At 46.6% G+C, this 22,042-nt stretch overlaps 1 protein-coding gene across 5 annotated transcripts; it reads left to right on the top strand.

Moving 5' to 3' along the window:
- Position 1: 1 nt before the first annotated feature.
- LOC140657008 (lysine--tRNA ligase-like) lies at positions 2–22,037 on the top strand. Of its 5 annotated transcripts, XM_072873409.1 has the most exons (19): positions 2–134; positions 618–809; positions 1,592–1,660; positions 4,041–4,095; positions 4,887–5,017; positions 6,468–7,089; positions 12,121–12,271; positions 12,482–12,647; positions 13,052–13,145; positions 13,426–13,612; positions 13,789–13,914; positions 17,262–17,381; positions 17,621–17,783; positions 17,883–18,056; positions 18,787–18,872; positions 19,563–19,648; positions 19,998–20,124; positions 21,418–21,561; positions 21,907–22,037. In XM_072873409.1, the coding sequence occupies exons 2-19, from the start codon at positions 641–643 to the stop codon at positions 21,991–21,993; spliced, it is 2,757 nt and encodes a 918-aa protein (XP_072729510.1). In that variant the 5' UTR covers positions 2–134; positions 618–640; the 3' UTR covers positions 21,994–22,037. The 5 variants fall into 5 exon arrangements, with proteins under 5 accessions (XP_072729510.1, XP_072729512.1, XP_072729511.1 ...); XM_072873411.1 differs by lacking the exons at positions 2–134; positions 4,887–5,017 and having other exon boundaries at positions 739–809; XM_072873410.1 differs by lacking the exons at positions 2–134; positions 618–809; positions 1,592–1,660; positions 4,041–4,095 and adding an exon at positions 4,515–4,540.
- Positions 22,038–22,042: the final 5 nt, after the last annotated feature.

A 22,042-nucleotide genomic window follows, 5' to 3' on the forward strand; every position in this document is an offset into this window, starting at 1 on the left:
GGGGGAAGCAGCTGCGCGTGCGCGGGCTGGGTGTCGCTGAGGCGGGCGGCCCGGCGCGGCCCCGGGGCTTTCGCTGCCGCCCGGCCCGGCCCGGCCCGGCCCGGCGAGGAGCGGCGGCAGCGTTAACCCGGAGGGTAGGGGTCTGCGGCGCGGGCGGCGTGATGTGCGCTTGAGCGCTGCGCCGGCTTCCTCGGGGCGCTGGCTGCCCCGGCTGTGGAGCTCTGCGCTGCCCGGTGGCTGGAGCAGGGTGGAGGCCCGGAGGCCTCGGAACGAGCGCGGTGGCGGCAGGCACTTCCGGTGTGCTGCAGGGACCGCAGGGGGACGGTGGTGCGATGAGCACTGCTGGCTGCTGCGTAGTGGGGACCGTGGGAACCCGGCAGTCTCACCTGCTGCTGGACTATAAGGGTCCTAGCATTGTTTTTTCCTTCCTGGCGATTTGGAAAAAGGTGTTCTATGTCGTATGATCAGTTTCGCAGAAATAATCCTGAACGGGGTGATGCAGGGAGGCCTTGGGTGCTGGAATCTGGTCCAGGAAGGTGTCGTGCAGAACGAGGCAGCGGGGTTCGAAGAGGCGGGGGCTGTTAATCAGTGTTGTGATGGAATCCAATTCTGTTTAGACCCTGCACTTGCACCAGGAGCCATGTGGTCAGCTGATGAAATTGCTGAGCTATGTTACCTGCATTATAGGACCAGACTCCCTAAGCAGGGGAAACCCGATCCAAATAGGGAATGGACTTCACTGGCAGCTGTTGTCAAAGTGGAGTCTGCAACCCAGAGAGAGGTTCTTGCTAGTCCAGGGAATCCGCAGGGTAAGAAGGAGTTGTGGGGATTGGGGTGGGGGATGGGGGAGAGGAGGTGGCAGTCCTTGGTGCCTTTTTTTTTTTTTTAACAAGATACCTTTTTAAAAAAAACCATACACCCCTTCCTGTCCCGTTTCTATCTCCACCCAAATTCTTTACTCTTTGTGATTGTAAAAGCTTTTACAGCTTCTTTCTGGAAAGAGATGGTTATAGCGAAACGCTGTTCTTCCCAGACTGTAACGAAGAAGGTGAAAGCCTGCATTTGGCTGTTCAGTTGGTGGCGAAAGTCTAGGCGGGACCTGAATTCCTAACGTAAACCCTTGCAAAAATGTGTTTGGCTACTATTTGAAAGAATCCTAGAAAGGTCTCGGTTCGCTCTCCTTTAACAGACTGGCTTATTACGTTGTGCGTTTGTGTTAGTTCACCACCATCTTCTTCTCCCTTACTGGCACTTCTGTGTCATCATGTAGATCGTGTCCCGTGCATGTCTCTCAGGTGTTGGAGGAATCCTATGCCAGTGTCCGCTGCGTGTGGCCGAGCGTATCAGGCCTGTGTTAGCACTCATGCTGTGGGATCATAGGCTTTTCCTGGCACGGGTGCTTCTGCCTGCTATGTTCAGTTCTCTAGCTGACAACTGTTTCCTTTCTGGAATGTTGCATGGCCTGCCTCCCTGTACCTTCCCTTCTACACCATGTTCTGTGTGTGAGAACATTCTGTTCTTACCAGAATGACTGTGTGAGAGCAATGCTTCTGGCCCTGGTTCGTTCAGTTAACGTTATTTCTTTTTTCAGTAACAAAGGAAGTTGTTGCTATGGGAACTGGAACAAAATGTATTGGCCAAAATAAAATGAGAAAAACCGGTGAGTATGGTGTAAAATCCAAGAACAGACTACCTGTGCTACCTTCTTTCTTGCTGGTGCCATAGAATCAATGAAAATGTCCAAGGCATTGCGCTCAGGCTTCTGGATTGAAGGCAGAAGTGTAAGGCAGACCTCACCTTGTCAAGGACAGAGGGGCTTAGGCGCAGCCGGAATGGCTGCCCTGAAAGTTTGCTGCACTTGCTGCCTTCAAGGTGAAGAAACTTTTACATGTGGAAATGTGTAATTTAGGCCCTGAGTCTGCATACCCAAAGACTTCATCGCTAAAACAAAACATAAGCAATATAATTGTGCTTCAGTCACCTGTTACAGTCTAGTTTTATTGTGGTCTGATGAAAAGATACCACTGCTGAGTTAGGGTAGGGGGTGACACCAGCAAGGTACTAACAGGCTTTTTCTCCCTTGCCGTGTGTGCTGCAGCTAGGTAGTTGTTAAGTGTTTGTACAATAAAGGTATGGGGTAGATGCACGACTTCCCACAGCTACCATTTCTGACCATTTATTGTAGGAATTTCCTTGCTCTGTGTGTCCGTTCTTTCATTCAGAATGTATCTGTCTCCTCTCCTAGGAGATGGGAGAAGCCGTAGTAATTGGTGCTGAAAAGTGACTAAGGAGGAAAGGTGTGTTGAAGGAGAAGCCGCTGCCCGAGCACTCACACACCATTCAGGGAGTTGCACACTCACCACCCGAGACTTGAACTGCTAGGACCATTGTCCCTTCGCAGCGGGCAGCGCCACTGAGCTGATGGGTGCCCCTTTTCGACTCCTCGCTCACACACACGCTCTCACTCTCGGGCGCTTCCTCTCCCCTCTGGCTCGACCCGAGGTTTCCCAAAGCAGGGTCTCCGATACGACGTACACCAGGCGAATTTATTGATTGGTACCGCGGTGAAAACAGCTCGAGCTGGGTGCCTCCGGAGAGGGACCCAGAACAAAGAAATCCCTGGGCAATGATACCCTTACAATTTAAATTCCCCTCCCCTCAGGAGACAGTTTGGACCAATAGCAGTATTAGGGTCTGGGGTCTTCCCGTTCTTCACTGGGTCCCTTCGTTGTGTCTAGGCGGGGCGATTCTTCTCTTGTCTCTAAGGTTGCAGCTTCTGCTAAGGTCGAAGCCTCCTTATCCTTCTTGTTTGTACCGGTTTTGGGGCCTTCCTTTGTGTAGCCAACTCAAAGTTCAGTGCACGGTCAGTGGATCTGGGTGAAAGTTGACAGCTTGTGGCCTAAGGCTTCAACAAGGCTTGATACTAATGCTAAAGTGACGACTACTACAACAAGGTGCTTGTGAATAAGTAGGTACAGGGCTTTCTACCCTCTTTAGACTTCAGAGGAGGAGCAGGGGCAGAGAGGAGAAACGGTTTTGCATGTGTGAGTTTTAGGCTGTTTCATGTGCTGTGTAACGTCCTTCATACTGAAATGAATTAGTGGAGCAAAAGAGAAGAAACTAAATTCTGTATCTTAGGTTTTTGTGGATGTTTCTTGTGGCTTAGCCATCTTAGAAGAGTATTAGTACAGCCATTTTTCTGATTGATTCGGGAAAATTGTGATTAAACTGTCGTACCACTTACAGTCTAGGTATTAAGAGTCACAGTAGAAATTTGCCTAGAAAAAAAGTAAAGCTAGTCCCTCTCTCTGTTGTTTGACTTCAGTGATCTTAAGTTTCGAAAATATCTTCCTCTTATGAGAACGTTTGTTTACTTTTAAATTAACTTGTTTGGTAGGTCACGTTAATCGTTATCTGCTAGAGAACTTTGAAACTCTAAACTTTGAGAACTGTTAAAGAGGACTTCTGTCACCTGGCCTTTTATTCCTGAAATAAAAGCCAATCTGCAGATCGTATTCCTTTAGATACCGCAATAGGCAGACACTGCAGGAAATTGGAAGATGACATGTGTAAACCTGGTAAATATCAGAATTACTTACAAGAAAAGTAACTTAAGTTGTCGGACGTAGCGCAACAAGAAACTGCAACCAAAAAGCTTAACAAAGACTTGACATTTTCTGGATGTTATGCTTAATCTGAGAATATCAAGATTTACTATTAAGAACGAGCATCAGGAAGGTTTTGAAGGAAGCCGGTGTTTATTCAACTCAAGCGATTTCAGATGTCAGAAGAGTTAAAATGTGGTATTTAAACAAGTCTCTGACTTGCGCGGAGTGAAGACTTTTATCCTTCATTTGTGTAGGCTGTTGACCTCCTTTTGTAGTGGTGGGAAGTTTAAATATCTTGGAATAACCTAATACCAATGTTAAACCTTCAAATGCTAACAAGTCTGGAGAACTGTTATCTGTCAAATTCTGTTGGCTTTGTTCGTCTCCTTTTCAGTAATGATGCGTATTGTTCTCGTTTGGCTGTTGCTTTAGGAGACATTCTGAACGACAGTCATGCTGAAATTGTGGCCAAGAGGAGCTTTCAGAGGTGAGGCATGAAGTTCCCGTGCTGTTACCCAGTGCCACTTGAGGTGCTGTTACCCAGTGCCACTTGAGGTTGGTTGTTGTGATGCAAATGGTTTTGACCGACAGCTGAAATAGCCAGACTCTGCAGCTTCAGGGATGAGAATGTAATGAAAGAGACAGTATTACTTCTGTGTAGGCAACACTTTTTTTTCCCTTTGTTAGCAGTTTAACCTAATTTTTACGCTTCTAGGTGGTGTTAAGGCCCTTTCACAGCAGCTTGTTTCTTCCTCATTCTTGCAGAGCTTCTGTACGAGCAAGTAGGATCTGATTTCATGCGATGTCAATGCTGGTCTGGTGACTAGCTGTCAAGGGTAGCCTTTTTGCTGTTTCCCACATACCAGTCCTCTTGTTTGCGTGGGGTAGGCTGGTTCAAGGAACTGAGCCAGGAGAATAGTAATGCTACAGAAGTGAGTACATTTCTTGTGGTTTGATGCCATTAAACTGGCTCTCAGAGAATCGGATGATTGCAGTGCTGGTACAAATGCAGAGTGGGAGGAGGGGACCTTAGATACGTGATTTGAGGAGGTAGTTAACCCCACCGAATCCAACCCGTTGAGGTCTGTTGTTATGGTTCCAATGATGTGTTTGCGTTTACGGAGTATGCTGGATCCCATCTATCTGTAGAAGCATAACTGACTGGTTCCTCATAGACTTTATCAGGAAAGAACAGGCACTAGCGGTCATCTAATTTTTGTTGCTTTCCCATGCATCAAAAATGAAGTAAATGTTTCATGAAAACTTTCTGCCTACCAGGTATCTTCTCCATCAGATGTGGCTGGCAGCTTCCCATCAGCAATGCAGTATCTTTATTCCGGGAACTGAAACTGGGAAATGGATACTCAAACCAAATATCATATTTGTTTTCTTCTCCAGTCATACCCCATGTGAGTATGCTGGAGTGAACCAATTTCATGGCTCCCACTCATAGAATCTTTTCTGTCCCTTGCCTTTCTTTGGTCTCTCTTTTGGTCTGGAGTGAGAGTGAGGCAGTAACTCATGTTATCAGTATGTGCCCTAAGCTGTACTTGACTGGTCGTCCACAGATACATTTGGCATTTTATTTATCTCGCTGGATATGATTCATGAGAACTCCGTAAATCCAATACACTGTTCATTATATAGTGGAATGCTTCACTTTATCTTTAAACAGTAATGGCTACTATTTTCTTTTCCAGAAGCTAAGATACTTGTCAGAGGTTGCTTTGCTTTAAACATTGTCACCTTGGATTCAAAGTTTAATAAAAAACATTGACATTTACCACAGTTCCTATTTAAAAAAAAAAAAAAAAAAAAAAAAAAAGAAAGAAAAAGGGGGGGGGGAGGGAACAAACAAAAACCAACAAACAAAGACAAAACCAAACCAACAAACAAACCCAAAACCAAACAAAACACGGGGAAAAATAAAACCCCAAACTCCCCAAAAAGTCCCACCCACGAACCACCACCCCAACCCAAAACTTCTTATGGAATGGAATGCAACTTTTTGTTTTGTCACAAACGCTCTTTGTGTGTTTTAAAAAACCAGCACCGCAAGGATGAGGATCTGTTGGCAAAATGTAGGAAGGTGACCTCTTGGTCTACCAGCTTATCGGATGTGTCGATGTTACCGCACTCTTACCAGTGTGTTCTTCAACTGCTGGTCTGTTACCAGAGCAAAGAAGTTCAAGCACTCTCAAAACACGCCTCATCAGTACTTCACATAGTGAATTAGTTGCTCGTACGTTTTCATGCTTTTGATAGTGTTGCTGGAATATGCTATGATGGTTTTCTTCCTTAATGCAATATGAGAATAGAATCTACATCTTCAGATTTAATAGCAAGAATAATTTCCTGACTCCCTTTTTCTCTCACATGCCTGTCAGGCCTTGTTTGCTTTGAACTGAGTTTCAGAAATTTTGTCCTGAGCTTGTTTTGGTGATACAGATTAAAATTTCCATCCTTATTTCATAGGTTGTTCTTTAATTATTCTTTTGAGGTTTGTATTGTTTAGTTAGATCAGACTAGTTTTCCTGTGAGTCTTCAGCACTGTTTGTAGTCTGTCAAATGCCTTTGAGACTTTTGCTTTATAATTTTGTTTTAAATTTTGCTTCTTTGATTATTTCTTAGGTAGAATGCAGACCTTGAAATTAAACACATATTGGCTCAAATTTCAGCCAAGTCTGATTCATCATTGCCCAGGGCAATGTTGTTTTGAAGAAGTGTGTTCTCGTAGTTAAATTTTCCTGAGTGCAAATCTGTGAAAGCCAGTAGCAGCCGTAATGTTACTGGCGTGATGTGTTCCAGTCATGAGAGATGCGGTTTTGGCCAATTTTGATGTTACTACTTTTGTTCTAGGTGGAGATGCTTCTATTATTCCGATGAGTGAACCCGAGAACCAGCTTTCTAAGCCGGTGACTGGAGATGATACAGCTGGTGGCAAATCAGCAGAGTGTAGACGTAACCGTGATCATTTGGGTCCAGAAGATAAAAGGAAATTGGAGAAAATGGCAAGTAATCCTGCAATCAAGAGAATGAAAACCGGCAATGATGGTTATTTTTCCATGATAGCTGAAGACCTGGCCGTTCAGCAAGTATCTGTGAAACAAGAAGACGACACAAATCCAAAGAGCTGTGAATGTTCTGCAGAGATGCAAACAGCTAATAAGGAGACAGGCTTAGGGAGACAGAAGGTAGTAGATGTTTATAGAACTGGAGCAAAATGCGTACCTGGAGAGCTGGGCGATGCCCGAATACCTGGGCTAGAGTATCACCGTGCGGGATTATTACGAGTGAAGCCAGGTCGTGGGGACAGAACACGCTCTATGTCCTGCAGTGATAAACTGGCTCGCTGGAATGTGTTAGGGTGTCAGGGAGCTCTTCTGATGCATTTCCTGCAGTATCCATTGTATCTGTCGGCAATTATAGTGGGGAAGTGTCCATATAGCCAAGATGCTATGCGGAGAGCAATTATTGAAAGGTAAGTGCTCTCCTTTGGAGATCAGATAGTGTGTATGGAGACAATGAGTTATGGAAGACAACATGTGTCACGCAAATATCAGGACTCTGCACCAAAGTCATTTGCCGAAAACGTGAATTTCTGCAAATTCACATTTTCAGAAGGGAGCCCTGTGTAGTCTGGAGAAATGTTGACTACTGCTGATGGATCAGACTTGAAGATTCACAGGAGAATTTCTGTCAGATTCAGGATCCCTCTGGTTGTCCCTTCATGGAGCAGTGAGAAGCTGTTACCCACCTGAGTTTTTTCTAGAAGCCTTCCAGCAGAAAAAGCAGCCGGAAGAACACAAACTGAGTGTAGTGAAGTTTTTTAGCGTAGTGAAGTTGGACTTTTCTTGCCTTCTTCCTGAATGTATTTCCTCAACCAGGGGCAAGAAAAGTTTTAATTTATTCAGTTATCCATACTCCGCAGTCATTCTGAATATCTGTAAGTTCCCTTTTAGGGAATTGTGCTGGTGAGCAAAAGCAGTTTTTATTTCTTGCAGGACCATTCCTAAAATTAAATTTAAAAGCCCCCAGATCCATCCATCCTAAAGGCAATCCGACTGAAATGACTCCAAATGAGTGCGTAGGTAGAATTTTGCACTGTGGAAAGGATGTCCTTCTGGTTGTCCTTACAAACCTTTTTATAACTTAGCCTTAAATGACCTTCTTAGTTCTTCTGAAGTTTTTGCTGATTTCACACCCTGCTTTCAGACTTACTTTCCAGCAAGTAAAAGATGCAGTATTTTAAACTTGCTTTGAAGGGAATTGTAGTAAAAACAGTTTACTTTTTGCTGTCTTCCTAAGCCTGGACCCAAACTTAAGATTTTCCTGGAGGTTAATATTTGGGTTATTGCGTATGCATACCAGTCCACCCCACGTAAAAGTTCAAAATCGTATTGTCAGTCCGTTCTCAGTAGAGGTTTTTGAAAACAGCTGTTCTGAAGTTTTGACTGTGTCATGTGCCTTCAGGCGTGCTGTGCAGCCCATGGAAACTGAGTTCTAGACCTAATGCAGAAATTGCTATGGAGTGGTGGAGTACATTCAGGTTTCGAAAGATGAGTACTGTTTGGCAACCAGATTGGAAAGTCATGATTTCATGTCAACGCTTGTTTCTGTTAGTGTTCATTGTCAGTTTGTTGCTTTTTGAGCAAAACTTTGTGCTTCTGGGACGCTTCACGCTTGCGTGCAAGCTAACATCTCTCACTGGTCTGTTCCACCGCTTACATTCACGCTGATTCGGATGTGCAGTGCAAGCTCACCTTTTGGAGTCTTCATGCATTCTGGGGGATGCGCTTCAGGATTCTACCATGAGACTCTGGGCCTCCAGCTTCTGTAAGGGATGAGGTTTGTGGCTCTGCGACTCTGGCTTTGGCATGCTTGTTTCTCCTCCTGCTGCTCTGCAATATGTAAAGAAGTGGAGTTTGTGAACCTGATCCACCTTTAGGAATGATTGAAATGGCAGATAGAGGAGCCAACGAGGAGAGGTACTCTGCTGGACCTCATACTCGCCAGCAATGAGTATGAGGCTACTTGGGGATATGAAGGTCGAGGGAGGCCTTAGTTGCAGTGACCATGAGATGGTGGGAGTTCAGGATTCTGAGGGGAGGGAGGAGAGTAAAAAGCAAGCTCACAGCCATGGGCTTCAGGAGAGTGGACTTTGCCTTTTCCAAGATATGCTTGGAAGAGTCATATGGGATAAGGCCCTGGAGGCAAGAGGGGCCCTTAAAAACTGGTTAATATTCAAGGATCACCCCCTCCAAGCTCAAGAACGGCCCATCCTGACAAATAGGAAGTCAGGCAAAAATGTCAGGAGGCCTGCGTGGATGAACAAGGAGCTCCTGGCCAAACTCCAACATGAAAAGGAAGCATATGGTGGGTGGAAGCAAGGGCAGGTAAGCTAGGAGGAATATAGAGACGGTGTCTCTGTATGCAGGGATGAGGTTGGGAAACGTAAAGCCCAGCTGGAATTGAATCTGGCAAGGGATGTCAAAGACCAGAAGGGCTTCTCTAAGTACATAGGTGACAAAAGGAAGGCTAGGGAAAATGTGGGCTCGCTGCTGAATGAAATGGGGGACGTGGTTACACAGGATGTGGAAAAGGCTGAGGTACTGAATGCTTTCTCTGCCTCAGTTTTTACTAGCAAGACCAGCCTTCAGGAATCCCAGGTCCTAGAGACCAGGGGGAAAGTCTGGAGCAAGGAGAACGTACCCTTGGTGGAAGAGGATCAGGTCAGGGAATACTTAAGAGCACTAGACGTGCCTAAATCCCTGGGCCCTGATGGAGTGCACCCAGGAGACTGGAGGGAGCTGGCGGATGTCATTGCGAGGCCACTCCCGTTAATCTTTGATCGATCGTGGCGGCTGGGAGAAGTTCCCAAAGACTGGAGGAAAGCAAATGTCACTCCATTCTTCAAGAAGGGCAAGAAGGAGGAGCCAGGGAACTACAGGCTGGTCAGCCTCACACCTCGATCCCTGGGAAGGAGGTGGAGCCGCTAATCCTGGAAGCCATTTCCAGGCACAAGAAAGGCCAGAAAATCGCAGGAAGTAGTGCCCTGGGTGAACCCATGCTGAAGTCGTGCTTGACCAACTTGAAGAACTTCTGTGATGAAGTGACTGGCCTGGTAGATGAGGGGAGAGCAGTGAATATTGTCTGCCTAGACTGCAGTAAGGCTTTTGGCACTGCCTCTTGGAAGATCCTCATAGAGGATCTGCTAAAGTATGGGCTGGACGGGCAGACAGTGAGGTGAATTGAAAACTAGCTGAATGGCTGAGCCCAGGGGTGGTGATCATTGGCCAAAGTGTAGTTGGGGGTGTAACTAGCCGTGTACCCCAGGGGTCAATACTAGGTCCAGTCCTGTTTAACGTCTTCATTAATGATCTGGATGATGGCGCAGAGCGTACCCCCAGCACGTTTGCTGATGGCTCAAAACTGGGAGGAGTGGCTGATACGCCAGGGGACTGTGCTGCTATCCAGAGGGACCTCGACAGGCTGGAGAAAGGTAGGAACCTCATGGAGTTCAACAAGGGGAAGTGCAAAGTCCTGCACCTTGTTGGAGGAGCAGCCCCATGCACCGATATATGCTGGGGGCTGCCCAGCTGGAAAGCAGCTTCGCAGAAAAGGACCGGGGGGTCCTGCTAGACCCCATGAACCTGAGCCAGCAGTGTGCCCTGGCAGCAAAGAAGGCTAATGATATCCTGGGCTGCATTAGGCAAAGCATTGCCACCCAGTCCAGGGCGGTGATCCTTCACCTCTACTGGCACTGGTGAGGCCACACCTGGAGTGCCGTGCCCAGTTCTGGGCCCCTCAGTACAAGAGAGACATGGACAGACTGGAGAGAGTCCAGCAAAGGGCCTCAAAGATGTTTAAGGGACCGGAGCCTCTCTCCTGTGAGGAGAGGCTGGGAGAGCTGGGACTGTTCAGCCTAGAGAAGAGAAGGCCCGGGGACATCTTACCGATGTGTATAAATACCTGAAGGGAGGGTGCAAAGCAAATGGAGCCAGGCTGTTTTCAGTGGTGCCCAGTGACGGGACAAGAGGCGATGGGCACAAACGGAAACACAGGGGCTTCCCTCTGAGCATCGGGAAACACTTTCTTACTGTGCAGTGACGGAGCGCTGGCACGGGTTGTCCAGAGAGGTTGTGGAGTCTCCCACCTCAGAGACACTCGAAAGACACGGTCCTGGGCAGCTGGCTGTAGCTGGCCCTGCCTGAGCACGGAGGGGCTGGACCAGACGACCTCCAGAGGTCCCTTCCCACCTCAACCGTTCTGCACCTCTGTGATGTATTGGTACCAGGACAGTAACGTCCTATTGTGTTTAAATATGGCTAATTTTCAAAATGGTCGAAGTTCCCCATAGGCACTATCCAAACATAGTGAATTCTCCGACAAAGGCTCGGGGGGCAGGGGCAAGAGAGGCAGTGGCGTCTGCCGAGCCGTTCGAAGCACAGGGAGCTTGAAAGAAGACAGCCCCGCCGGGCGCCGCCTCGCCCGGCTGCGCCAGGAGCACGGCTCCCGGCTCCTGCACGCGGCACAGCCGCCCGCCGCCCGCCAGCACCAGGGGCGCCAAGCGCAGCTTGGCCAGCCCGGGCCGCACGTAGAACCGCATCGGGCTCCCGTCGTCCCACAAGAACAGCGACCGCGAGCGCGCCGCCGCCGCGCCCCCGCGTTCCGCCATCGCCGCGCCGGGCGCGCAGGCGCGGGAGCGCCGGAAGGGCCGGCTGGAGCCGGGAAGATGGCGGCTGCGGCGGAGCGCGCCTGCGAGGCGGCGGAGGCTGAGTCGCGCCTGAGCAAAAAGTGAGGGTGGGCGGGCAGGTGGGGCCGGGCCGCGCCGGGCTGGGGAGGCGAATGTCCGGCCGCCCCGGTGCGCGCCTCCGCCAGGTGATCCGTCGGAGCGCGCCATGCTGAGCCCCGCCGCTGCGCGGCTCCGCGGCTGGGGCTGGAGCTGGAGGGCCGCGCCCGCGCTCCGATGGCGCCAGGCACTTCATGGCCAAAGCAGGTCCGTTCTTGGCGCTCTGTGTGGGCTCGCCCCTTTCCTCGTGAAGCCCCGGCCGGCGGGGTCGGGAGCGGCGGGAAGAGCCGCGGCGCCTGTGGGCCGTGGGGGCCGGGCCGGGCCGCCAAGGCGGCTTCGGGAAGCCTGAGTAACGCCTGGCTTTTTCAGTGGCGAGTTTGCCTTGTTTCACTTCTGAGCTACGTGGGGTTGCTGGGCTCTGGCGTATAAACTGGCCGGCGGAAGGTGCCTGGGCACACGGGCACGCATCCTCAGGGTCTGTTTATGTAACGTTTGAGTCAGTTGTAACTTTCTCTGAGTCTTTGTATCTCGCAGGAGATGAGCTGAAGGAGTTCAGGGAAGAAAATGCTTAAACGTGCTTAAGGATTATTTTGGCTTTTGGGCAGAGTAGGAGAAACGATAGGGTTGTTCGTACAGTAAGCTTTTGGCAGAATCCTGCCAAGTGTTGCCCTGTAGAAGTATCAGAGTACCTGCTGCATCCGGTTTCCTTCTCTTTTGCAGCGAGCTGAAGAGACGTTTAAAGGCTGAGAGGAAAATAGCTGAAAAAGAGGCAAAGCAGAAGGAGGAAAGCGAAAAGCATTCAAATAAGCCTTCCTTCACTTCTGACTCTGAGAATAACATTGGTGCTGATGAGGAAAGCTTGGATCCAAATGTGAGTGTCTGGCCTCATGCTTATTACTCTGTTCTGAGAATAAATGTTATTGGTTTACATTTGATTTTTTTTATTCAAGGGGAACTAAATGGTTAAAAGGGGAGAGACCTACATGTTCCTCCATAAGGGCAGCTGTGTTTTAATTTACAACCTGTAAAATAGTTTCAGTTTCTAACGAAACCATTTGGTTGTGTTTGTTTCTGGTGGCAGCAATACTACAAGATCCGTAGCCATGCAGTCCAGCAGCTGAAGGGCACCAGCGAAGATCCTTATCCCCACAAGTTCCATGTGGACTTATCTCTCCCAGATTTTATAGAGAAGTACAGTCACCTGCAGCCAGGAGATCACCTGACAGACATTACAGTGAGAGTGGCAGGTAAAGGCTTATCCAGGATACAGAAAGATGGTCTGTTGCTTTGCGAAGCCAAGCCTTAGGTGCTTTTAGCGATGGGGTGGTCTCTTTTCGAATTTTGCCGGTCCCCCGTTACTCGGTCACGGAGTCTGTAGCAGCGTTAGACTATGCGGGACGTGTCCTTGCAGACTGAGCGGACCCGTGCAACGTCCCTTACAACTACAAGATCAGATTGTGGTATGGGCTCCAGGACCGAAAGTTCATATGGTCTTTTGCGCACTGGTATTAATTCTGAGACTTAACTGCTTCTCTTTCACGGTTAGCGATCAGTTCAGAGCTGACGATCCTTTGTCCAAGCGATAAAAGGATAATAGTGTCCTTTCTGCTAGGGACTCTTTTCCTGATGTCCCGCATACTTTGATATTTAGGTCGAATCCATGCAAAGCGTGCCTCTGGAGGGAAGCTGATTTTCTATGATCTTCGTGGCGAAGGAGTCAAATTGCAGGTCATGGCAAACTCCAGGTGAGTAGAGGTGTTCTCAGTAGCATTCTAAACTGAACTGCATTCTGGGGCCTAGAGATCTGTACTTGGGCATTCTAGCCCTTCGTCTCCTTAGGCTATTCGTCTACGGGTTGGCTTAGGCAGCCACGTAATGTTTTGCCTAGGATGTTGTGGTTGGCTTCCCTGCTAGAAGGATCCTTTTTTTAAAGGATTTGGTCCGGGGAGAGACTTGCAGGACAGCTTGGAATGTTGAGTTTTAAACAAAACTGCTTACAAAAACAAAACTGTTTTGTAATTACAGGCTCTACAAATCCGAGGAAGACTATTCCCGTGTTAACAACAAGCTGCGTCGTGGGGACATTGTTGGTGTAGAGGGGAATCCTGGGAAAACAAAGAAAGGGGAACTGAGTATTATTCCTTATGAAATAACTCTGTTGTCTCCATGCCTGCACATGTTGCCTCATCTTCACTTTGGCCTCAAAGATAAGGTACTTGTCATACCTGTCACTCTTGGAGGCAATTTGACAGATAGGTCTGAATGGATGACCTTTTATACCTGCTGATGGTATCACTCAACAAAGGAATGTTATTAGTTTTGCTTTGGTATTTTTCCTTTGGCAGCACATTTTGTCTAGCCTGTTCTAAAGATATCTGTTCTTTGCAGGAAACGAGGTATCGTCAGCGATACTTGGATTTAATTCTTAATGACTACGTGAGGCAGAAATTTATAACCCGTGCAAAGATCATTACATATATTCGGAGCTTTCTAGATGAGTTGGGCTTCCTTGAGGTAAGGCTTCAGTGCTTATTTCTCTCCGTACTTAATGTGTTTAGAGCTTCTCAGCTTCAAGGATGCTTTATATGCAGAATATTTACAGAAGTGAGAATAATTACCTCAGCACAGTGTGTTTTACCACTTTAATGTAATGAGAGCCATTCCTTTCCTCTCTTTTTAAAGTTAAGCCTGTTCCTCAGTTGGTGAGGTTATGACTCGGGAAACTTTTATCAAGGTAGTACTTCAAACGACTGCTGTCGTTTCCTTACTTCAGTAAACTAAGGTGGAAATAACATCTCTGAAACGGTGTTTTGCCTCTGGAGGTAAATGCAGGTTTTACTTCCTGTAAGTAAAACTGGTTTTATTTTAAGATCTATTGCGGAGTAGCATATGAGAAAACAGTACTGGCTCTGCTCTGTGTTGCATCCAGATTCTTGGTTGTACTTTACCGTTAGCAAAACGATTAGAACTTAATGTAGTTTATTTACAAGCGTTTATCAACTGAATCTGCAAAAGCTGCCAGTGGGCGTTTTTGAGAGCAGTGGGAGTCCGAACCCGTGCTGCGTAATCTCTCTCGTTTGTGTAATGGCTTTAATGTCTCTCTTTGGTTTGTTTTTGTGGGTTTATTCCCCCAAATAATTCTTAATCTAGTACTTGCAGATTTTACTGTTCTGATAACTTAATCAAAAAGGACCATGAGAGTCCTTCTCCATTTATATGAAGTTTTGACTTGTTGTTGGAATAAGGGAGTAAGTTACTTAGGCTTGGCGAGAATGTTGGGAATCAAATAAAAGGCAGAGAAGTTGGGGAATGGCCTGCTATACAGTAGAGTGCAGTCTGGAGGTACGTGAGTCGGGCAGTGCTCAGTCATACCAGCACTCCATAGGGCACAGTGTAGTGTCATGGCATGGACAGCATGGACAGATACTAGTTAATTTTGAGAAAAAGTAGCCAAACTGTCGTGGGTATTGTATTGTGCTCTTCAGCTGATTGTCAGGGCTCGTTAGTTCAATCGTCATCCATTAAACTTTATTTCTGATTCCAGTACTGTCTGGGATGCTGACTGCTTTCTGTTTTCTGCAGCTCGGCTTGTTTTATAGTGTAGATCTGTTTGGAGAATCCCATTAAATACTGGTTTAGGGAGCTATATTAATTCATAGCCTACAAAATTTCTCCTCTCTTTTAAGTTCTAGCTGCATCCTTGTTCTCTTTTCATGACACGTTGACTTCTCTTTTTTTGCCCCGACCTTTGTTCTGTCACAGGAGCCCTGAGTCTCGTTCTGTTTCGTAGAAGCGTTCCCCTCTGTATGGCTATCGGTAGTTCTGTTGTGAATTGTGAAATTCTGTTGTGAAAATACCTGTTTTCATGCTTCTGGGTCAGTAACGGGGCATTAATTCTTGATGCTAAGATGTGAGGATATTGGACAGGCATACTGAAGTTCTTTGTGTTAACGTGAAAGCCAAGCTGGTTTGTAAGCACAGCAGTTTAAATGTGGCATATCCCACGGAACCAATTAGAAAACTGCTTGGCCACTCCCGCCAATTCTCTGTGTAGGCGGCCAAGTTTTGAGTTGTAAATCATTCTGCTACTCCATTTTTCTGTCATTTGCAGCTACTTTCTCTTTCCAATGTCAAGAGACGTTGAACTGAAGTCTGTTTCTTATGTAGTCGATAGAGTATATTGCTTGATGCGTAAGTGGTCACCTTTTAAACATCTAAGAAAATGCAGCTTCTGCAAAAGAAGATTTGTAATGACTTGAACTGAATCAATTCACTGAAGCCTGCAGTGGCTTGATTTAATTCTTTTTTTCCCCCTTGAAATTGTGTATCTCTTCAGAAATTAATTCAGTTGGGCTCTGAATTCCCCATACATACAGAAGATCAGTAACAGCTTTTTATCTAAAGCGAGCGTTTCCATGTATCCATATGTTCCCAGCCATCCTCACCGCCAAATAGTTTTGAATACTCCAAATGTTAATGATTTTATTTTTTTCCCCCAAAGGCGATGTTATTAAAATTGTTTAGGTTTTACAAAATTTGCAGTATCCGTGGCATGGCATTTCTTTCAGGGTTACTGCTTTACAGCTTTGCTACAGGGACTATCCTAAAGAATGTACAGCATAAGCGATGATTTGGAGAAGATACTGAGGAGGGCTGCTACTTCTCATAAGTTTCATAAAACAGCGCTCTCTCACCAAGTGGATTTTATCATAGAATCACAGAATGGTTTGGAAGGGACCTTAAAGATCGTCTAGTCCAACCCCCCTGCCATGGGCAGGGCCGTCTTTCGCTAGACCAGGTTGCTCAAGGCCCCGTCCAACCTGGCCTTGAACACTTCCAGGGGTGGGACATGCACCACTTCTCTGGGCAACCTGTTCCAGTGCCGCACCACCCTCGTCGTAAGACATTTCTTCCTTACGTCCAATCTAAATCTACCCTCTTTCGGTGTCAAACCGTTGCCCCTTGTCCTGTCACTACAGGCCTTGGTAAAAAGTCTCTCTGCGCCTTTCTTATAAGCCCCCTTTATATATTGAAAGGCCGCAAAAAGGTCTCCCCGGAGCCTTCTCTTCTCCAGGCTGAACGCCCACAGCTCTCTCAGCCTGTCTTCCCAGGAGAGGTGCTCCAGCCCCCTGACCGTTTCCGTGGCCCTCCTCCAGACTCGCTCTAACAGGTCCACCTCTTTCGTGTGCTGGGGACCCCAGAGTTAGAGGCAGTGCTCGAGGTGGGGCCTCATGAGAGCGGAGTAGAGGGGGAGAATCCCCTCCCTCCACCCGCTGGCCACGCTTCTTCTGATGCAGCCCAGGAGACAGTTGGCTTTCTGGGCTGCAAGCGCGCATTGCCAGCTCGCGTCCAGTTTTTCAGGCACCGGCATCCCCAGGTCCTTTTCCGCAGGGCTGCTCTCAATCCATTCATCCTCCAGGCTGTACTGATACTGGGGATTGCCCTGACCCAGGTGCAGGAGCTTGCACTTGGCCTTGCTGAACCTCATTTTCTGCAATGTAGAGAGAGGATTTTGTGACAATGCCACAGCCCAGTTCCTGGCTTTGATAACATGAACCCAGCAGGTTCACATTTGTAGTAAGTATGAACGATTCTTGATAGCAACAGATAGTTCAAGTGATTTGTCTTTACTGACTGCGTGGGAGAAGTGCTCTTTAGTTCAGAATTGTTTTCGCATACTGGAATGTCAAACAATCAATGAAATACTGGGATTTTTCACCAAAGCTAGCTGTGGTTTGGTTTGTTTGCTTGATCTACAGAGTTCTGCTTTGGAAGCAGATTAGACGGAAGCAGGGCACTGAGGGAGGAGCCTGGAAATATTTATGCCACTGTTAATTTTTGTTGTTGTTATTATTTTACAGATTGAAACTCCTATGATGAATATAATTCCAGGTGGAGCTGTGGCAAAACCTTTCATCACGTACCACAATGAACTGGATATGAATTTATATATGAGAATTGCTCCAGAGCTTTACCATAAGGTAAAATAGAAGCCCCTCACGGCTAGGCCTATATTCTCTAGACTGGTGTGATCTTATTCTAGAAAAGCAAATGTAGCTAAAATGAGGATTATTTGTGAAGAAAGGTGGACTCATTGGATTGGAGGAAACAGAATGTATCTTGAGTGAGATTTGCAAGGTCGCGTTGCGGTTTGTGTTGGAGCTCTCTTTAGTTCTTTTGAAAAAGTTAAGTGTGTTTACTAGAATTTCCTTTTGTTTAGATGGTGGTGGTTGGAGGCATGGACAGAGTATATGAAATTGGGCGTCAGTTCCGGAATGAAGGCATTGATTTGACTCACAACCCTGAGTTCACAACTTGTGAATTCTATATGGCTTACGCAGACTACTATGACTTGATGGAAATTACCGAGAAGTTGCTTTCAGGTGACATATGCAATATTAATGAAAAAAGAGTAAGAATCTCCGGAACAATTGCATATTATTTGGCATACTCTTCTTCTAAACTTCAGGTTCCTTTTGTAGGGATGGTGAAACATATTACTGGAAGTTACAAGATCACTTATCATCCAGATGGTCAAGATGGAGAGGCCTATGAGATAGATTTTACCCCTCCCTTCCGGCGAATTAGCATGGTGTATGATCTGGAAAAGGCCCTAGGAGTGAAATTTCCATCAGCTGAGTGTTTTGAAACTGAAGGTTAGATACTGAGTATGAATGTCCTGTAATTCTTCCTTAACAGAAAGAGGGCAAAAGGTCTCGAGTTCTCAGCCTGCAGTCTGTCAGCTGCTTTTTGAGGTGGTACTAACACATGGGATTGCTTTTCTCTGCTTTTGTCTGTTACCTAAGGGTCCAGAAAGAAGCCTTCGTGCCTTGCAGTCTTTGGCAGGATCTGACTCTCTTGCCTCTTCCTTTGTTGCGTATACGTGATGCTGTATGCTCAAGAGGCGTGATCTGGGGAGTTCTTGATCTGTTGAAGAGACCCAGCTTTTTATTTATTTTGTGCAGTTGAGTCTCTGTGCCTGTGATCGTAGGTTAGGAGTATGATGATTTTGGGCTTTCTTCAAAATGTGTGTACGTGCTATTTTGTTCCTGGAATCCAGAGCCATAAGGAAATGCGTTCATACACTTTTTAGCGATTCTCCCCCTGCCACCCCCCAAACAAAACAAACAAACAAACAAAGTCCAGCAGTTGTGTGGGGTTGTGCTTAACTGTTGTCCAGTTTCTGAAATATAAAATAACTTATATTTTAGTGTAAACTGATTGAAAACAAGCACTATTTTTGTAGATTGGCATTTAAGCTCCTGCTTTCCATGATGTATACCATTAAGATCTTATAAACCACTCTAAGACACAGTGAAGGAGGCAGAAAGCAAAAAACGTGGTTGCCTGGGTGGCTTTTCTAATTTTTGTCTACAACAATTTCAGAAACTCGCAGGTTCTTTGATGACCTTTGTGCAGAGAGAAACGTTGAGTGTCCGCCTCCCAGAACAACAGCCAGGCTTCTTGACAGAGTGAGTAAAGGTGGTGTTTTTATAATCCTAATGTCTTTGAGGATCTATCTGTATCAACAGAAGTCTCTTCAGAGCAAAAGTTTAGCTGCGTCTGGGAAAATGTGCTGAAATGCACTTCAGCTATTTCTGTGTCACCGCGAGAAGACTTGCTGTGTCAAAATCTCTTTTTTGCGTTGTCTACACCACAGTGTAGTTTACTGATGCCTGCTTAACGTGAGTGTGAGAGGATTTTAGTCTGATAACTGGTCTCTTGTGCTTAAAGCAGATCTGCTTTATCTTATGTCAGTTTTGTCTGAGAGATCTGTGCGTTTGTGTGTACCTTACCAAACTGGTAGGCTTACCATATAGCTCTTCTACCAACTGTATTAAGTCTTTTCCTTTGTACCCAAAATACTGCCTGATAGCTGGTTTTCTGCTGCTTTTCCTATCGGCCTTTCTTGCAATGTCCAAATTGACTTATGTTGTTAATTTTTATACATGTTTTGCTATGTAATTTTTTCTTATCCAACTAGGACACACACTCTCTGTTAATGAAGACATTACCATGGTCAGGAATTATTCGTTGGGAAACCTTTTGGTTTTATGGTACCTTCTTCAGTAGTGAAGAGAGGGAGGCAGGATGTTGGGGGAGGGCAGTGCTCAGAAAGTGATACTGTACTCTACATGGTTGTTTTGCTTTCGTTTTCCCAGTTAGTTGGTGAATTCCTGGAAGTCACTTGTATCAACCCGACATTCATCTGTGATCACCCACAGATCATGAGTCCTCTAGCCAAATGGTAAGAGTGTGACACACAGTCAGCGTGTAACTCTTTTAAACCCTCTATTCCTACTTTATTAAAAAGAAAAAAAAAAAACTAAAAAGCGCAAAAAAAGCTCACATCTGTGAAAACAGAGATTTTGATGTTGTATGCTAGTTTGTGAATTCTGACACCAACCGAGGCAGACGTTGGTTCCTGAGCTGTGAAGCCCATCATCCAGGGAAGAGGTGTGCTGATGCTTAGTACTTTGAAGTTTTGACAGCGGTTACTGCTAAGCGTGGGCAGTCCTCCTGACGTAACGTATGCGCTCTTTGCTTCTGTGAAGGTGTTTGTTTTAAGGTATGGTTGTTTTGTCCTCTTCACAAAGGCATCGCACTCATCGGGGACTAACGGAACGCTTTGAACTCTTTGTAATGAAGAAGGAAGTGTGCAATGCGTACACAGAACTTAACGATCCTTTCCGGCAGCGGCAGCTTTTTGAGGATCAGGCCAAGGTATGGTGTCTTGCTGATGGTGAGTCAATGGATATAGGCACGTAAGCAAAGAATATTTCCTCTGTCCATTCCAAATCTGTCATTGGTCCCTACTGCTGAAAAGGGTTGTTACTGCTTTGAGCGAGTGTTTCTCACTCAAGTGAAAGCCTGTCATTAAAACTTAATTCCTTTTAAAGGAACCTTGCTCTCTAAGGTAGACAAGTCCAAACGCTGCTGCTGATTAGTTTTTCAGTAGTGCGACTTGGGTTTGGAGTATCTTCCCTTTTTATGCTACCTGAAGTACTGATCTGAAAAAAAGCAAAGGTGCAAAGTGTCTTCTCTGTCTTGCTCGGGTTGAAAGTTGTTTTTCCTCAGTTAAGCATTTATGTAGTCATACAACATTGTACTTCTAGGTTCTTTAAATAAATTTCCGTGTCCGGTAAGAGTTTGAGTGGTGTGTAAGAAATAGCCTAATTTCCTGAACTGAGTTATTACTGTTTTAAGTTGGCTCAGAGAATAGAGCTGCAGACTGGAAATGATTGGGCCTGCAAATTTATAGTACTGGGTTTCTCTAGATCAGCCTCCGAAAGGAGTGCCTGAAACTGGTTTTGTTATTAATTTGGTATACGCATCCACGCGTGCATGTGTGCCCACACGACTGAGGTCAGATGATGCGGTCTGCAGAAACAGAGTTCCTGTTCTTCCTACTCTTTCTATTGGCTTCACAGTGCCTAGAGGACTAAACAATTGTCAAAGCCAGGAAAACAGACTTATGTTAACTAACTTACTTGACAGTAAATTTCAGAATGTTCAGTCAGAATGAATAATATGACAGATTTCTTTCACCTTTGGTCTGTTGTATATATGTTTGCTGTAGCTGTCTCTCACGACTGTAGCCAGAGTTTGCAGACATATGATTCTACGTATTGAATGAAAATTTGCCTGAGAATTTAATGTTAAGGTGGAGATTGAGATGGAGGATGGCGTTTCACATTTCAGGATTTCGGACGCGGGCAGAAAAGTTTGCTTTAACGGTCTTTTGCAAAGTCTTCCTTGAAACCGCATGAGCAAAAATGTTTGTTGTTGTTTCAACGCTTACACTTGGCATTTTCTACATGTGAGAGGGTTGGCTAGCCTGCGTTTTCATTATGATGACTTTTGGCCCTTGGAGGCTGTCAGGGTCAGACGCACGAGTTACCATCTCAGGGTTAGGGGTTTTTAATCTTCCTACTCGAGGGGAGAAAAGCGATCCCTAAGCAGAAGTGGTCCTGTCTAGCTCGGTACAACCCACCTTTGACTCATTGTCTCATTTAGGCAAAAGCTGCAGGTGACGATGAAGCCATGTTTATTGATGAAAACTTCTGCACTGCGCTGGAGTATGGCCTTCCTCCTACAGCTGGCTGGGGCATGGGAATTGATCGCTTCACCATGTTCCTCACAGATTCCAATAACATCAAGGTAAGTGTTAGAAGTGGCAGCGCCTACTGCTAGCTTTGTCAGAGAACAGGGAACGAGATTCTGCAGAGCAGGCCATCGCCCTAACAAAACGAGTGACAGACAGTGGAGCCGTTTGAGATTCTTTCGGACGGAGGATTCCACCTCAGAAAAGCTCTCCTTCGTCGCACTTGCTTAGAAAGCTCTGCCGCCCGGCGAGCCTCAGCGCCGCCCGGCGAGCCTCAGCGCCGCCCGGCGAGCGCCGGGAAGGCGGGCCCGGGGCCGCTGTCGCGAGACTTGCCCGCGGGGTCTCGTTCCCCAGGCCGCGGGGGCGACCCTGGCGCCCGCTGACGCTGTCCCTTTTCGCAGGAGGTGCTTCTCTTCCCTGCCATGAAACCGGAGGACAACAAGAAGGAGGCGCAGCCCGAGCAGCCTGCCGAAGGCACCTCTGTGTGAGGCCCGGCCCGCGCGGCCCGTGAATAAACGCAGCGCTCTCTGCCGCCGG

Source organism: Ciconia boyciana, chromosome 9 (genome assembly GCF_034638445.1).
Source record: "Ciconia boyciana chromosome 9, ASM3463844v1, whole genome shotgun sequence".
Taxonomy (NCBI): domain Eukaryota; kingdom Metazoa; phylum Chordata; class Aves; order Ciconiiformes; family Ciconiidae; genus Ciconia; species Ciconia boyciana.